The 19,366-nt window shown below is 31.9% G+C and overlaps 1 protein-coding gene across 6 annotated transcripts in view; it reads left to right on the forward strand.

Annotated features, from left to right (window-relative positions):
- The window catches only part of PDS5B (PDS5 cohesin associated factor B), a 160,947-nt gene that overhangs the window by 55,573 nt on the left and 86,008 nt on the right, over positions 1-19,366 (forward strand). For all 6 annotated transcript variants that reach the window (XM_081046588.1, XM_081046583.1, XM_081046584.1 and 3 more), the window contains exons 4-10: positions 766-852; positions 959-1,056; positions 1,679-1,805; positions 6,967-7,047; positions 11,488-11,628; positions 13,829-13,944; positions 16,310-16,404. In XM_081046588.1, coding sequence (XP_080902714.1) covers positions 766-852; positions 959-1,056; positions 1,679-1,805; positions 6,967-7,047; positions 11,488-11,628; positions 13,829-13,944; positions 16,310-16,404 — 745 coding nt within the window. The remainder of the gene's footprint in view (positions 1-765; positions 853-958; positions 1,057-1,678; positions 1,806-6,966; positions 7,048-11,487; positions 11,629-13,828; positions 13,945-16,309; positions 16,405-19,366) is intronic.

Raw genomic sequence — 19,366 nt, forward strand, 5'->3', positions numbered from 1 at the left:
TATTCTTTTCACTTGGTGATTTTGTTTTGGAATTTTAGGTTTCCTAAACTGTTCTTGCTATATAATTATCATGTATAGTGCTGTTTCAGCAAACTCTATCAACTTGCAGTCATTGCTACCTTTTTTATTCTGATAATAGCATAAATTTTACTTTACTCAGTGCTTAGGTTTATTTTCTTAACTTGCTGTAAGGTAAAATTTTTCTTTCTGTACTTTAAGATCATGGTAAATGATTTACTGTTTTCCTATAAAGGGTAATAAGATAATTGGTGTTTTCATATGATCATGTACTTTTTTTTATTAGTTTCAGGTGTACAAGACAAAGTAATACTTAGACGTTTATCATTTATATCCCTCACACTGTGTGAACCCCTCTCCCCCATCCACTATCCCTCTGACATCGCACAGAGCCATTACATTTCCACTGTCTCTATTCCTAATGCTGTACTCCGCTTCTTGTAAGTATATACATACATATATATATGTATATATACATACGTAAATATAAAATTATAGTTGGCATTCATTATTGTTCAGCTTCAGCTTCAGGTGTACAGTGCAGTGATCAGGCATCTACATCATCCCTGAGGGATCATGTACTTTTTAAAAATTTCAGCCTAGTTTTTTCCTCTGTTTTTTTTTTTTTTTTCTTTTTTTACATTTATCATGATAGATGCACAAGAGTGCTGAATCAGCTTTAGGAGTTTAGTGGATATTTTTATTTCCTATTCTTAATCTAAATAATATTATCTTTTTTTTTTAAAGGATATATTTATGTTTATAACAAGGCAGTTGAAAGGGCTAGAGGATACAAAGAGCCCACAATTCAATAGGTATTTTTATTTACTTGAGGTAAGCAGTGTATTATATCCTCAGATAACATTTTAAACTTTTCTGTTCTTGTATATTTTTACTAATTAAAGTGTTTACCTTTCACCTTTTTACCTCTTATTTTTAGAACATTGCTTGGGTCAAGTCATATAACATATGCTTTGAGTTGGAAGATAGCAATGAAATTTTTACACAACTATACAGAACGTTATTTTCAGTTATAAAGTAAGTTTATTTTTCTAGGAATGTAACTTTTTAAATATAAAAGATTTTTAACTTACAGATGACTTTTCATAAGCTGTTGTGATGAATATTAGAAGGTTAGGTTGAAATTTAAAAACTCATTAATATTTTTATAGATTTTTAAAAATGAATAGAACTTAGTTTTGTAATGTAAGGAATACACGTGAGTGGCATTAAGAATCTATAACCAATGTAAAACTATTTTGGGGGTTATATTATTTTTGTCTTCTATTTAAATTATATATTGCTGACTCCTTAATTCGTGTGAATAATTGTGTATTCTTTAAAATTATCTACTAGAGTTAACTTCAGCAAAGCAATTTGACTTTCTGAATTTAAAATAAAATTAAAGTTGCATTCGAGTTAATTTTGATTGTGAGACTGTTTAAAATTGGGGAAAAGTAATGAAGGAAATGTAAGATTTTGGATACTACTGTAAGATTTGAAAGAGAGGGAAGCTTTAAATGAACACACAGAATTTGATTTAATTAATATTTTAGTATCATTTTTTACAAAGTGTAATTTTTGTCAGTACCATGTTATGATTAAATCCTGTACATTTTTCAGTTACACTTTAAATAAAATAATTCATTTTGAATTTCAGCAATGGCCACAATCAGAAAGTTCATATGCACATGGTAGACCTCATGAGTTCTATTATTTGTGAAGGTGATACAGTATCTCAGGAGCTTTTGGATACAGTTTTGGTAAATCTGGTACCTGCCCATAAAGTAAGTAGCAGTATATACTGAAATATGTCTAAATCCTGTTAATGTTAAGGTCCAGAATTTGTGCTTCTGTTGTAAATACAACTTACTTTGCTTTAACCTTAGTTTTGGAGAATTTGTTTTATTGATTAATATTAATAAATATGAATTGTGTTTAGTTTAATAAACACAATACACTTATTTGTCATCACTAATTAAATGAAAAGAATAGATTTAGTTCATGTGAAAATATCTGTGATAACTGAATGTTGTATAAGACAAGTTTCAAGGAGTGAGTTACTAGTTACTTAGATGCTATTATATAACTTCATATGTTGGGAATTGCTGCATCCAATTGCCGCCTTAAGTAAAAGACAATGATAGTGCAGACAGAGAAGAGGGGTGAAATTAAAAGGGAACTCTCTACTAATTTGGAGACAGGATACGTTGCTGACCATGTTTCTTGCCTGGGTGATGTTAAGAGGGATAAGTGTGTGTTTGTGTTTGTTTTATTCTTTGAAAATGACTAACTTTCGAGTAAGCAGATGGAAATACGGTTTTGTGATTCATAAGGGGTCAAGGTTAAAGAGAGGGGCACAGAAATCACAAGTATAAAGATCTGTGCAAACTTAAGACCTTTCTGGCAAGATATAATCTAAGTTGACAGCTACACAGAATTCACATAATGCTTCTGTGAAAATAACCTCATAATTCAAAATTTCCAAACTCTGATTAATGGTGCATCAGTGCTGAAACTCGGACACTACAAATAGCAAGATTAGACCTAAAAATTCAGGTAATATATTTATTAGATAAAAATAATAAAATAAGTATCCTTAAAAGGATTAAAAAAATATATGCTTAAAAGGATTAAAGATAAAAATAAGAGTTAAAAACATGATGGCTAGATATATGAAAAGAGAAGAAGGTTAGAAGAAATGAATAGTGGTCATTGATACTAAAATCTTTATTGGATTATAAAAGATATTTAGAGAACTGGGAGATAGATCTGAGGAAATTATACAGACACAGTGAGATAAAGAAAACATAAAAGATACTAAGACATGAAGGATAGATTGAAAAGATCCAATATATTTAGTAGTAATTTTAGAACACCAAGTAGAGAGTGGAGAAGAGATGTTCAAATAGAAATTTGTTTAATATGTTCCAGAATTGGTGAAAGGCTTGAATTTACGGGTTAGATAGCAAAAGTGTCGTAAGCAAGATAAATAAAAATAAATCCCAGTCCAGGCACCTCCTGGAGAAATTGTAAAATGCCAAAACAAATAATCTATAAAGCACCCAGAGGGAAAAGGCATAGCCCTTAACCAGGGAATAAAGGTTAAACTGATTTCTGACTCCTCAGTCGCAAGGATAGACACCAGAAGATAATGGAACTGTATTTCCACAATGCTAAGATAAAATAAACGTGTGTGTGTGTGTGCACGCGCGCACACAGCCAATTTCAGTGAAATTAAGACATTAAATATTTATTTGTCAATAGATCCTTCCTGAAAGAACTGTGTGAGTACTTGAAAATGATGGAAGTTGAATTTGAAAGAAGTGAGATAACAGAAATAGTGGAACAAAGAAATGTTCTCAATAAGAAGATTATATAAAACAAAAACAGTAGCAATAACGATTAATTAAAGGAGTATTAAAGTGGTCTTAAACCACTGGATACAAATAACATATAAGGTTGAATGGAGTTAATGAGTGTTATGATCCTGGTGGTGATCAAGAGTTTAGAGCTATTGATTAACTTTGAACTTTACATGAAGTATTCATATTAAAAATTTAAGGATTACAATAAATGGAAGAATTATAATAAATGTAAATGGCTCAAATTTACTATGGGTGGCAGATTATCTCATGTGAAGCATAAATTGAAAGAATTTTAAGGCAAAATAAACAAATGCGCAATTTGGTGGATGATTTTAACATGTTTCCCAGTGATTATAAATCAAGCAGACCAACAGTTTATAAGAATATTGAGGATGTGAAATATAAGACTAACAAGTTTGTAGCAATCATAATCTGTCAAAAGTATAAATCATAATGGCAATTAAAATGGTGCATATTAAAACTTGTGGGATGCAACTTAAAATGTTCTTTTATTTAATCTAACTTTATAGTTTAGTGTCCAATTCAAGAAGTTATGAGTATCATCAGAATGTACAAAGTATACAAGGAAGAAAATAACACAAATCAATGAAATAGAAAACACATTTCTCGAAAACCCAGTGTTGATAATTTGAAAAGTGTATTAAATAGGCACATCCTTGGCAAATTGAATCAGAAAAAGGGAGGTGCTATCAATATACAGTTTTAAAATGAAATGGAGAGCAAGAAACACTAAAATTTTCAAAAGACAGTTCTATGAACAATATTCTATGCTAACATTTGTAATTAGACCTAGCAAATTTCTAGAAAGTATAACTTGCAAATTTGTTTCAAGAGAAAATCTTAACCTTTGGCCAATAAAAGGAATTTAATTGGTTTTAAAAACTATGCTATAAGAAATACTTCTTTTCAAACAAGAATAGTAATAATAATAACAGCAACAGCAGCAAAACTCAAACCAACCACAAACTAACTTAAACTCATCACCAGGAGATTGCTATTAATCATGTAAGTGGCATATCATTCTAATATACAGGAAAATTTTCCAGATTATAGAAAAAGAAGGAACGTTCCACAGTTCACTTTAGGAGTTTATGACCTTCCTAGGGAAACTAGATAGTCAAACAAGAAAGGAGAATCACAGGCTAGTGTAATTTAAAATGTAGTAACAGAAATCCAATATAAAATAATAGTAGACAGTATCCAGAGTGATATAAAATAATGAGTTGATAATGAGTAAAATTGGTTTTATTTGAGGAATGTAAGGATGGATTAACATTAGAAAATGTTAGCGATAGATATTTCTGTAAATTAACAGATGAAAGAGAAAAAAGTTTATAGATGTAGGAAAGGACCATTTGATAAAATTCAATATAGTTTATGATATTTTAAAACTCTTAGCAGATTTGAAGTACAAAGGAACTTCTTTAAACTGATAGGCTATGTGAGATACCATACTTAATGGTGAAATGCTGAAGCATTCTCTTTGAAGTTAGGAACATTGTAAAGATGTCACTTCTCGGGGAAAAAAGAATGCTGTTTCTAATCACCATTAACTAGAGGTCTTAAGGTAGTCAACAAAAACAAAACAAACAAATAAAAGATAAAAGGACTAGAAAGATGCAACAAAACTGAAATTATTTGCCGATGCCTTTGCAGAAAACAAAACAATATACAGATAAGTTTCTAGAATAAGAAAATTCTGCAAGGTTGCTAGATATAAGATCAATATATAAAAATCTGTTAGTATAATTTCAAAATTTTTTCATTTGTAGCTTTAACAAAGATTTGGACTACTTAGAAATTTAACGTAAAGTTTATGCACATTTTTGTTAAATTTCTAAGTAGTCCAAATCTTTGTTAGTTGACTGAAAAGTATAAAAGAAGACTTAAATGTGTTGCACAATTTGTTACTGTGTATGGGATGGGACACTCAGCATCATACTGATGTCAACTCCTTGCATGTGAATAGATAATCCAAAATAGAAACTGGAAGTGTTTGTATATACACATGTGTCTGTAGTTTGAAAAACTGATTGTAAAATTCACATTGAAGAGCAAGTGGCCAATAACAGCCAAACAATTTTGAAGATGAATAAGTAAGTGAGGACTTACCCTACTTGGTGTTAAGACATTGTTTCCATATGTTACTTTGACTATAATCAGGCAGTGATAGACAAAGGGACATGTGGAAGTAATAGAGAATTTACAAATGGATGCGTGGTTATATAGAAACTTGAGAGGGCCGCTATTACAGGTCAGTGGAGGGAATAATGGATTATTTAAGAAATGATTTTAGGACAATTGAATATCTATATGGAAAATAATATTAGATTCTTATTTCACACCATACGTGAAAATAAATTACTGGTAAAAAAATCTCAGTCTGAAAAGCAAGTCTTTAAAATTTTATTTGAAAAATATAAAACAGCCTAACCACAATGTGGAAGGTAATTTAAGAAAGATGTAAAGCACATGCCAAATAGGCAAAAATTGATACTTATGATTACATTAAAATAAAAAACTTAAGTATTCTCTGGCGCACCTTAAACATTGTGAAAAGACAATTATAGACTAAAGTATGTTGTGCATGTAATTGACAAAGGTTTAGTGTGTAGAATTTTAGAGATGGAAAAACTCTACAAATAAATAAGAACAAGACAAAAAATAGCCCATTTGAAAAGTGGCAAAGATAGAATTTACAGAAAATTATCTCTTATATGTACAAGGCATGTATAAGACATGTAATTTAATGCCTGTGAACTAAGAATAAGTAAGCTATAGCATATTATATAGTAAAATACTAGTCATTAGAAATGATTAAAATAATACAATACAAACATCAATATTATTCTAAAAACATGCTGAATGTGAGTTTCAAGATATATATAGTATTCCTGTTCTCTGTAATATGTATAAACTAGAATATTGATTCCATTTTAGATCTTTGGTCTTGATTCCTTCTGTCATCATCAAGATCTATGTAGAAACACATTTTCTTAAGATATTTTTCTTGCACCTTTTTTCTTGGCATACTTTACTGTTTGTTATGTTTCTTGTATCCTTGGACTTACCTGTTCTCTGCAATGTGCTTGAATAAACATGCTTTCCTGTAGCTGCCCCAAACTCTTGTCTTCCCCCACTTGTGACCCCTTCACCCCAATTCGTGCCCACACTAGAACCCAGTTCATCCCCTTAGGATGCTTTGATTCTTCTGGACCTGGAGTGAAATAGCCTGTATTTGTACTCGGTTAAGCTGATTTGACTTTGGGACTAGATTTGGAATGACTGAGTATCTCCTCTTGAATCTAACAAACATTTATTGACCTTTTCTATGTGGTTTACCTTGTTATCAACAAGGTAAAAAGAGAATGTAATTGCCCTTGCTTGGAAAAGATCTTATGATCTAGTAGACCAGTTAGTCATAAGAAAAGTGGCTTTGCCTTCTCTCTTATTCTAATTGAGTTTTAGATTTCTCATTCATTTACTTGAGTGGTTTTTTGAATACAGGTAATATTTTGTCATAGAGATGTATAATATAGATATTGGTTATGTTTTTCAGAACTTAAACAAGCAAGCATACGATTTGGCAAAGGCTTTACTGAAGAGGACAGCTCAAGCTATTGAACCATATATTACCAATGTAAGTCTCACTTGTAATTAGTTGTCCAGTGGGTTAGCGAAACTTTTAAAGACTGCTAGAAACAAAATTTCGGCAAATAGTACAACTTTTCAATTTTGTGTTGTTTAAATCATTAATGTGTTTTCTTTCTCCTTCTTAAAATTATTCTTTTTTTTCTATTTTTTAAAATTTATTTATCGGGGTGACATTTGTTAGTAAAATTACAGATTTCAGGTGTACGATTCTGTATTACATCATCTATAAATCCCATTGTGTGTTCACCACTCAGTCAGTTCTCTTTCCATCACCATATATTTGCTTAAAATTATTCTTGGTTAATGTTTTCTAGAAGGTTAACACTCATCTTCTTTGTTTATTCATTTACTTCTTTCAAATTCCTGGGAACTAAAACAGCTTTTATTTTGGTTAGCAAGATACACAGTTTTCTAATGTTAAGAATAGAGTTAAATGTAATTAGATAAAACTTACAAAACTTTTCGTTATTCAGAGAAGTTGCTCATAGCTTTTTGGAGATTAAACTGATTTGAATAACAGGAAGATAGGAACTACTATCAAGACCTAAAAATTGAAAACAAGTATGAATGGCAGTGATTTGGTGAAAGGTGCCTGTCATGATTTCCCTGGGGTAGATTCCATGTAAATCTACCTTTTTGAGAAAGGGGAAGAATTGCAAGGAAATGAGCCCTTTCACTATCATCCCAAATCTACTTATTTACCATCCTGTATTGACCATCTTGATTGACCATCTTGTATTTATTTTCAGAAGAAATGTGTTTTAGCTTGATAGATTCACTGATAGAACTGATTGTAAGTTTTTTCTCTCCACGGTTCTGTTGAGTTGTACAACTCGAGATGGCACCGTTTGCATTGTCTTCCTTCTGGAACAAATCTAGAACGTAATGTTAATGTTGGCCCTTGGAATTGTGTAGCAGTTTTGTCTCTCCACCTACTTTTCACTTTCACCTTCCTCGGAACATGTAAAGGATATAAATCTGTCTTGAAAAAAGTCAGAAAGAAAGCTTTTTATAATTTCTCACATATTTAATTTTCCTGAAGATTACTGAATGAGAATTTTTCTTGTAGTATACAAAAATTAATTCAGTATATAAAGTACATCATATACTTTGAAAAGTAACATACCTTATAAAACGGTACCTTGGTAGATTCCAGTTTCTGTTTCTGGCTTATGGCCTTAAATAATTCTAAGCACGTGATGATTTGCAAAAATGTATTTGATTTATGAAGAAATTGGGAGGATGAACTTTCAAAAGCTGGAGTTAAGATAGCTTGTATAATCTGTCTTAATAACTCCAAGATTGTCAGGTAATTCTAAATATTGATTTCTATAAGTTTTGTGAGTCTTGGGTATTGACTGGAATAAATTGGTGGGATTGAGTGGATTGAGTTTTTTTCATTATTGCCTTAATGGCACTTGAAGTGTGTAGACCAGATTTAAGCATTCTATCTCAATGGCCCATTTGATACACTGGGTGAGCTCCTCCTGGTGGTTATTTAAATTGATACTGCTCAGCCAGATGTTTTTTAGGGGAACACTTAACTTTCTTTGATGCCTTTTTCTGGCATAAAAATAAGGAAAATAACATTATAACATGATAGCTTTGCTAGGATTGGGGAAATAAGTATTTGATTAGGTAATAAAAAGGGTTCAAGATAGAATGGTGGTATTAGTTGCAGCTGGGTGATTACGTTTATTATACTGTTCTCAACATTTATGTTTGAAAATATTTATAGTGAAAGTTAAAAGAAAGATAAAAGGATCAAGGAAGGACTTTTAGTAATCCCAGAAAAATCAAGGTTAAAACATTTTCCTATCACATGTTTTGTTAATTTCCTGCTCTTAGTTCTTACCTAGAGACATAGAAGCCCCCCCACCACCACCACCACTTATCAGAAAGCTTTGGGACAAGAGGCACAGGATTCGTACAGTGGTCTGAGCATACTTTCAGTTACATATTTATTTCCACTACTTTGTCCATTATTTTCTTCTTTCTCCTTTTTTTCTTATCATTTACCTTATTTAAGGGTTAGCTAAGAAGTTATTAATAATTGCTGTGTTTTTTTCTCCTTTATTCCCTTATAAGTCTTCTTATTTTTCTGCCTCAAACTTAATCCATGTAAGATTACTTTCTAGTAAACTTAATTGTCTTATAGTAGGATAAAATGACTACAATGTTAAAAATCATTCTCAGCCCTTTGGACTTGTACATGTAATAGTCATTATTCATTTACCTTCCTAGTAAAGAATTAGCAAAAATAGAGGTAGGATACTGAGGTAATAATAACCCCACTTCTGTTCCTTCTTTACTTGTGTCTTTTTCACTCTTATGTACAGACACACTCAAGTCTGTTCTTTATAGATAGTAATTTTTACATATATAGGATTTAAGAAATCACTGTGGTGTTCTAGATTACAACACCAAAAACTAAACAGTATCTGTATTTTTGAAAAGTTTATTGTGTATCAAGAACAAAAATTGTGTATTGACAATTCAAAAAACGTCCTGCATGGATCACTTGGCAGTGTTACTATTTTTGACCAGATAATTTTAATCACGTGTTTTAAGAGGCAGCACAAAATTATTTTGTAATGAAAAAAATTTTATCAAGTCCATCTTGATATAGGTAAAATTTGGTTCAATTGCTTAATCTCATGTATTCTCGCTTTTTGTGTCTGTAAATTGGCGTTGATGATAGAGAATGTTATTTAATGTGAAAACTCTTTTGTAATTAAAATTGATTGCTTAAATCTAAGGTAGAATTTATTACCCACCTATAGCTTACTCATACTCCTTTCATTAGGAGGCATTTGTTACAAAATAATTTGTAGTGTGAATATTAGTTACCCATTTATAAATGAAAGATTAATCTTTGTTGGAAGGAAGTACTTTAATCAAATCTATATCCATCTCTACTAAATTGTAAGCCCTCATGTAGGGTATCGATTGTTTATATCTGTGTCATAGTACGTGTTCCATATTATTCATTTACTAAATATGTATCTGTTACCTACTCTGTGTCAGGCACTGTGCTAGGTTCTTATTATACAGTTGAAAAGCCTGACGTGGTCCTTTATGGAGATTATAATTTTTAAATGAATGTTTTTGATGGAGTTTTTAAGAAGTTAATCCAGAGAGGGTTTTTTTTTTTTCTCACTTTCAAATGAGTTTTCCCCAGACTGATAGAGTAAGAGGGCAGTTTAATCACCAAGATGGTCAGCCACATTGGAAGCGATTATTAGTTTTTTGTTAAGGAAAGGTAGATTTACTGTTTTTAAACAGGAGAAAATTTGTGAATGGAAACAACAAAACCACTTTATTTTCAACCTAAATGAGAATTGAACATTTGATGTCATGATTCTTTTCCCACAGAATTGATAAACACGGAGGACAAACAAGTTATTTTTAAAACCAGTAAAGAAAGAATAGTAAAATAGAATTTGTTTTTCTCTCTTGCATGGCTAGGGGAGACCTAAGAAACCGTTTAAGAACAACCTAAGTATTCAAAGTAAGCAGAAGAGACACAGAAATGTGAAGTCATTGGCTTTATACTTAACATATAGAAAACCTAAGTAAACCAAGTTGTGTGTTACTGTCAAAGAGGAGATCAGGGCAGCTTAAGGGGTGTAAAGAATCTAACTCCTTCTTCAAGGTGACAGAAGATACTGTTGAGAATATGTGGTGTATGATCTGGGTTAATTTTCATTTATTTGGAAAGGAACTTGACTATTATGTCATTCATCTTTACCAGTTTCAGGAGTATTGTGATCTGAATGTGGAAACTAGTTAGAGCTGGATGCTTAAAGGAAAAAAAAAGCTGTTCAATTTGGATTTTTCTTGTGTTTGAGTGTGCTTTTAATTGGATTTTAATTAGTGCTGTAAATCTTGTATGTTGTTCATTACACGTTGATAAAATAAAAGATTAGCAAGAGGTTGATTTACATTATAAATATAAAATTACATATTTTAAAAATGGAATTGGCTCCTGTTGTGAAGGTATATGGCTTTATCTTTCATGCTGTTGTCTCCTATACATGGTATAGTGAACGAGATGTGATCCTTTGCCCTTAAGAAATTTATTTCGTAGAGAAATTAAGACATGTACACTAGTAACTAATGTAGGATAAACTAGAGTCAGTATTGTAAAGGGGGAATGAAGTGTGATTGGTAGTTGGGTGTTTACTGATACAGTAATTGGTGAGTTAATACAAAGTACCTATTTTTTATTGTGTACAAGGTGAGGTCTGTATTTTTTTCTTTTTATGTACCCGTGTAGTGAATTTTCCACCTACTGTTAGAAAATGTTTTGATATGCCTAGTTAGAATTTGTATAAAATAATAATGAATTAATAATAATTAAGATTTGAGAAAACTGATTTTATCTATGGTGTTTCTGTTAATGATAAATTTTCTTTCTCACAAGTTTTTTAATCAGGTTTTGATGCTTGGGAAAACATCTATCAGCGATTTGTCAGAGCATGTCTTTGACTTAATTTTGGAACTCTATAATATTGATAGTCATTTGCTGCTCTCAGTTTTACCCCAGCTTGAATTTAAATTAAAGGTAACTATTCTAAAAATAATATGCTTCTGTCAACTAAATTAGCAAAGAGCATTATTTATGGCTTTTAATTCTTAGTGGTTTTATCTGCATATTACAGATGGGACGGTATATTACTGTTACTTATTTACACATTTGTGACTTGCCTATTTGTGTATCTCAATGCCTACCATGGTTCCTAGCAGATAGTAGCTGCTTAATTAACGATTAACAGGGTGGTATTTTCCTCATAATATTTTCCAGATAAATTCTAGGTTGTGACTTAACTTTTGAAGTCATAGCTGTACATCTAAACTTATGTTTTCAAGGCACATTTTATAGTAGTTCCCAAGACCCTTTGATTGGGCCGTAAAAATAGTTTAGGGTCTATTATCCACATAAGATGAAATATTTTCCCTTTGTGCATGTTATTTTATACTTGCCTATGTTGAAAGTTCCTTTGCTTTTCACATAATTCTCTGGAATCTTGTAGGCATGTTCCCATTGCCTTGGCATTAAATTATGCCATAAAATTGAGTTTCACGTGTAAATTTGGGGGATATTCCTTTCTCTTTCAAATTATTACAGGAAGGTGAAACAAAGCTGGTTGTAATTAATAGCCTTTGATGAATCCCAGTGTACCACCCAGAAAAGTTCTTAAATTATTTCTGTGTTGTATTTCTTGTTTCTAAAAATTTTGATTTGTCTTTTTTCAAAATAACAAACAGTACATGTTTGTACTGTAGTGTAATAATTCTTGTTTTATTTGGGGGTATATTTTTATTGTATTTCTCAAGTAGGCTATTTGATTCACCTGCCTTTCTGCCCCCACCCCCCCCTTTTGTTCTTAGTGATTTTGATGAGGCAGGCATACCTTTAATTATTTGTTGGTCTGATTTTCTCTAATAAAAACATTGAATACTATAAGAAATTTTGTATAAAATAAGGAATTATCGACCCTGCTTTCAGCAAATTTAACATCTAGTTAAATTCCATGGGAGGAAAAGTTAAAAATAATCCCGACTAATAATGGGCCAGATATCGTTAAGTGTCATAAAAGATACAAAAAGCATACAATTGAAGCAAAGGAAACATCATTCAGAAACATAGGTCGGAAAGTGCTGGGTGAATTGGTGCTACACAAAAAATGACAGTCGGATGGGAGCATAAAGGAAATTTAAATCATCCCTGACTGCACATTAGAATTTTCACTTGTGGAGCCTTAGTAAACAAGTACATGTCCAGGCATTAAACCAGACTGGTTGATGGGAATTTCTGGCATAGAGTCCAGACATCAGTTGTTTTTTGTTTGTTTGTTTTGTGTGTGTCTCTTATTTTTTTAAAGCTTTAGAGGTCATTCTAATGTGCAGCCAGGATTGAAAAGTACTTATTAAGAGGAATAATGAGAGAGATAATAGAGATGAGTTAGTTAGGTCAGATTATGGGGGCTCTTAATATTAGGATGAGGCATTGGTTTAAAAAAAAATTTGCCCAATACTGTCCATAGCACCTTGAATATTACTGCTGTTTGCTATTCCATTTGTCACATTTTATGTTGAGCTCTAGTATAGTGGCTGGCTCATATATTTAGCATTATGTCATCTGTGGGAGGTACCGAAATCAATAGTAAAATTGAGTTCTGGTCCCCAGGGTACTCACAATGTAGTATAGGAAGCAGAAATTATAGGTTTTGCATGTGCAAGGCTTCATCATAATATTGAACTCCGTTATGAATCTGGTATATGTACATGATCTGACTCTCCTGTTGGGAAACTTGAGCACGTGCTTATTTCCACCAAGAGCTTAACCAGGACAGTCATGCGAAATTCTGTTTACTGTAGGCCTGACCTCTATCAGTGTCTGTTCTTAAAAACCACAGACAGTTTTTCAAGGGTCCGAAGTACGCTTGATTTGAGTTAGTTTTTGAATTTGACTCTGAATGCAAGTAAGTGTCATTTAGTGGAGGGAACTTCTAACATTTAATTAAACTTTGAGATGTATTTTGAAGCAGGGAGTACTGCTTTAATGTAATTTGCGATGGTTAGAGCATTTAAGATAATATTTAATTTTGTGAAAAGTATATTGAGCATTTTTATGTCTAATATTTCATCTGGAGTTTATGGAAAGTGCTCTGTGGAATTGGAGGATAAGGGAGATCATGGGAAAAATTATTCTGAAGATATCTGTGTCATGATTTTTAATCTGTGGTTGTGTTTTGTTTTAGAGCAATGATAATGAGGAACGCCTGCAAGTTGTTAAACTACTGGCAAAAATGTTTGGGGCGAAGGATTCAGAATTGGCTTCTCAAAACAAACCACTTTGGCAGTGTTACTTGGGCAGGTATATGATTTTTGGTGTCCTGTATAAAAGTCATGTATGTGTGTATCTACTTACATTATTTTAAAACACGACTGTTCCTGAAATCATAAAAATGAAGTTTTATGGTTTGGAAGTTTGAGTGAAAGTAGTGTTGGCCATATTTACAATTTCTCTTTTTCTTTTCGTCTTATTTTGTCCTCAGTAATTTTTAAAAGATGATACATTTAAAAAGCTATCTCACAAAGTATTCTGATAATGAAATTAAAATGTATTGTTACATAACAGTGATTAATTACAACAGAAAATACATCACTGTGAGAGAAAAACCCCTTCCCACCCAGACACAAAATATTTAATTATATTATTTGGAGATATGTATTCTAAGGGCATCCACAGAATGAATAAATAAATGATTATGTATGTTCCTCCACCTAGCCTTCTTTCTCCATTTCTCATTTAAAGAAATGATAACTTGTACGCTTTTAATGTTCCACAAATCTCATAAAACTGGTTGCAAAATTTGAAGTGTGTTTATATTTATTTTTATGTTTCTAAAGGTATCCTGACTTTGAATATATTAAAACCCCTTCAGGTGCCCTGACCAAAACCTACTTTGACCCTAAAGATAAAGGGGGATTTTTTTCCTTTCAAATTATCCTCATAAAAATAATGCAATTAAATAATTATAAATAAATAGTATTTAAAGATTTACTCTGTTTTCTTTGTATTGAAATAATTATGTCATCACTTCTCTTCCATCTTAATACCAGAACTGCCAACGAATTATGATAAATTTAATCTCTTTTTAATAGGGATACAAGCCTTTATAAGTGCTTGTTAAGTGCTAAATTTTTAATCTGATTTATCTCTTCGAAACTCAATAATAATATTTAACAAGTTGTGATAAACTAATACGTATTAGCTCTTGTCATTTTGAGTTTTGTTTCTTAACTTTTTTCTCTTCAATTCAATGCGAAGTTCTTGGGTAGTAATGCAGAGTATTTTATAAGTGTAATTAAATCATGCAATTCAATTTAAAATCCATTTTATTGACTGTGTTAAACAAAAATACAATTTTACATATAGGCATTCAGTATATCTTTAAATCAGGATTTAGATTTCTCAGACTTTATTTTATAGGTTTTGGGGGGAAAATCCTAAATTTTATGTCACCTTTTTATTACTTTGTAATATTTCCTTTTTAGAATTGTTTTTTTAGTATACTTCATAGAACAAATTTTTTTCTAGTAATAAGCTTTCATGAGTAATTTGATGCTTATTTTGAAGACTTCTTTTTTTCTTTAATAATGTTAAATTTGTTTATTATGAAATGGGCAACACAAGATTTGGAAACCTTTGATCTTATAGAATTAAGACATCTGAAAATATTGAGTGGAAAACTCACTTCGCTTTAATGTTCTTATTACTTAAAAAGTTTTTTTATGTGTTTTTTAAAAAATCACTATTTTATAGTCCATAATGAACTAATGTATCTGGGTTTTGAGAATCAGTGGTTTAGACAACTAGACCTATCAGTGCCTCCTGATAGAGGAGTGCAGTGCCTTCTAACATAGTCAGGTCTCTGGATCGGACTACCAATTTACAGGATTGAGGAGAGAGGGGAGCCTGTTAATTGACATCGACATCAGAATGATACAATTAGCAAAATCTTAACTGTGGGAAGACACTACATACACAAACACCAAACAGTTGCTTCACCAAATTATAAGGGGAAAAAAAGAGATGGGAGGGAAAATATAAAATTAAAAGATACTTAAAGGACATATCAACCAGAGTTTTCATTTTTTTAGAGATACGTACTAAGATCCTTACCTTTCCATGTAAAAATTGGCTTTGATAATAGTGGACACGTAATAATTGTGATAGTTAGCTGGATAGGACTAATTTGGGCACAATTTTAGAGACATGTAAAATAACACGGAATTTAGTGCAAGACCAACCACACATTTGTGAATGCTCTATATTTAAGAAAGAATTCTTTGAGGGAAACCTTTCTTTTCAAACACAGTATGGGATTTATATACTGTATCTATGAACTGTGTATATACTTGCATAAACAAACACATTTGAAAGTATAATATTTATAGGAACAATTTTGTCATTTTAATTCTTGTACTTAAGCCAAATGTGTATTGTTTAAACATGCTCCTTAAAAGTACATAGTTCTCACAGGAGATTGTCCTAGTTTAAATACAGAGGGTCTAAAATATTTATACATATAATAGTATCTCAAAAATTTTGTTAAAATAGCCTGGTTTCACTTTGAATTATCCTTTTAATTAGGGAAATAAACATAAATTGAGTGCAGATTAAGCACTTATCTCTTTCTCTGATATTAAATATCACTGCCTTTATATTTTATCAGGTTCAATGACATCCATGTACCAATACGTCTGGAATGTGTGAAATTTGCTAGCCACTGTCTCATGAACCATCCAGATTTAGCAAAGGACTTAACAGGTACTCTTATACCCACAACAGCAGCAAATATTCTAGATGGTGGGGAAAAAATGGTTTTATATATAGGACAATAAACAAAAAAACGACACCTTTTTTTGCTATTGTGATAGGCAAAGTCTTGTTTCAGTTCATCAATCATGGAAGTTACTCTCTGCTAGGAGGTAGAATTTTTACCTCCTAGTGTGTCCTTACTCTGGAAGCACCTGTAAAATGTTGGTGTTATCAGAGATAACATTAGTTTCTTAGTTAAGAACAATTCTAAAAATATTTCAGGCATTTGGATTTGAACACGTCTTGACTTTCAGTAGATTATAAGACTTGAATGTTTTTCAGTATTTTGAGAACTTAGGTGAGAGTCATTAAATTGTAGACTAACCTGCTAAAATGGAGGTAAGTTTTCTGAATAATTATAACGTGGTTCAGAACTTTGTATTTTTGTAGTAAAGAGAATATCACATATTAAACTATTGCTGTTCTGTTAATTTTTCAAAAATTATAAAATAGTTCAGAAAATACATGTGAACGTAATAGCTACTCTGTCTTCCTCAGAAATGTTAGCAATTTGCTGTATTTGCTTAAGAGATTTTTAAAAAGAAAGAAATTGTAGAGATTGTTGAAATGCCCCTCACAAACTATTCTCTTTCCCATTTCTGTAGAGGGTAACCATGCTATTAAATTTGTTATGCATCTTGTTCGTGGTTTTCTGTCAATGCTACATGTGTATCAGTCCATAAATTAGATACAGTATTGTCACGTGTTTTAAAATTTTTATTGAGATGATACTGTTATTTGATGTAGTTGAATATATTTGTACTTCTTATTTTGTGTTTTCGGTTTTCCATGCTTTTTCTTTGCTGCTTTTTTTTCTGCTTTTTTTCTGTTCAATTGATTTATTTTCTTTGTTCTCATTTTTCCATATTTTTCTCTATGGGCTTGGAGGTTAACATTCCCTTTGGTGTTTTCACTGCATAATTGATTAATGAAGTCTAAAGTTAATCAGAACTCTCCAGCTTCTTTTTGAGCAGTCAGGGACCCTTGAAACCTTGCACTCTGAACATTCTTCTCATCTTTCACATTATTGTTATTACTTGATTACTTTTTTGAAACGTTATACCAACTTGTACTACATTTTTAACTGCTCATTTTATAGTGTTTGCTCACTGTTGCGTCTTACTACTTCCGAGTTTCTTCTCGTAAAGAAAATTATAAAGTATAGCCTTTTGTAACATTTTTAACAACCGTTTGTCATAATAATGTTTTCAGGTTTTGTTGATTTCCTATCAGTCAGATTTAAACAGTAGGTATTCATCAGTTTCATCCTATTTGGGGGGAAGATATCCTGCTTGGAACACTATCTGCCTACTCACATCTGAATGTGGACTGCTTGCCCTGGAGCTTCTGCTTTACAGCATTGACCATGAGACAGTCCATTCTTCCTCTTACCTCCTCTCCCCTGCCTCCTGTCCTGGTGCACGCCTGCATCTGCGTGTCTGGCTCCCTTTTCTCTTTCTCCTTCTCTTTTCCCCTGGGTATTCCTTTTACTGTAGCACCCTGGTGTTACTGACGCAATATTCTCTGAAAACATTAATGGTAGTGTTTTGGAGAACTTTTTCCTACAAAATGTCTTCCCCACTTTTCATTTGCTTTCTTTGTATTTTCCACGTTAGAGATGTTCCTTAAGCGCTTGACAATCCTCAGCTATTTGCCCATAATGAAGAGTGGGGACTAAATAAAAAGGTCTTCAAGAAGCCCTGAGTGTCTGGGTGGGATTGTTGAGTCTGACCTTCGCTTAGAGTCATTGGGGTGGGTTATTCCTTGGAAAACCTTTCGCTTAGATACTTCCTCTTCAACTACTTAGATTCTCCAGAGAGAAGCCTATCAGGAGTTGAAAAGTTTAGTTGCTCTAGTGTCTTTGAGACTCGTGTATTTTTACTTTGTTCTTCTTTCTTACTGAGTCATATTCCATTGTTATAAATACCCTTTTTGTTGTTGTTGTTGATGGATAACTGAGTTGTTTTCAGTTTGGGGCTATTATGACTAAGATTACTGTGAATATTCTTGTACAAGTGTTTCTGTGAATTTATGTTTTTATGCCTTTTTGGAACTACTTAGGAGTGAAATTGCTCGTCATAGGGTTAATACATGTTTAACTTTATAAGAAATGACTAGTAAGTGCTCCATAGTAGTTGTACTGTTTTCCACTTGCACAAAAATGTTTGAAGTCCAGTTGTTCAGCGTCCTTGTCAACATTTTGTGTTGTCAATCTTTTTGATTTTAGCCATTTTCGTGGGTCTTGCTGTTCTGTTGTGGTTTTAATTTGCATTTTCCTGATGACTAATGAGATGGAACATCATTTTAATGTGCATATTGGTACGTTTTTTTCTTTTATGAAGTATCTGTTTAAATTTTAAGCCCATCCGTTTTTTTAAATTGATTTGTTCTTTATTTTTCTTGTTTTTCTTTGTAATAATTCTCTTATCTATTCAGGATCTTTTTAAAAGTATAAAAAACTTAAACATATTTTTACAGTCAGAATTTTAAAGCAAAGTTTATTATTGGCTAAATAATAGATTTTTTGATTTTTTTAATAGCTATTTAAAATATACTTCAGATGTGAATTATTTCACCAGTCTTTTCAGTCCTAATGATGATTTGGAAAGTTTTGGTTTACCAAAAGACAGTACAGTGGTCCCCCGGTATCTGCAGCGGATTGGTCCCGTCCCTGCCCTATGGATACCAAACTCTGAGCCTGCTTAAGTCAAGTCCCTTGTACAAAGTGGTATAGTATTTACATGTACGTATGTACGCAAGTATGTCCTACGCAACCCCGCCTTACACATTCAAGTCATCTCAAGATCACAGCCCCTAATATAATGTGAGTTTTGTGCAAGTGGTTGTTAAACTGTGTTGTTTAGAGAATAATGACATGAAAACCTGTGCATGTTCAGTACAGAAGCAACCA

Source organism: Rhinolophus hipposideros, assembly GCF_964194185.1.
Source record: "Rhinolophus hipposideros genome assembly, chromosome: 4".
Classification (NCBI taxonomy): Eukaryota; Metazoa; Chordata; class Mammalia; order Chiroptera; family Rhinolophidae; genus Rhinolophus; species Rhinolophus hipposideros.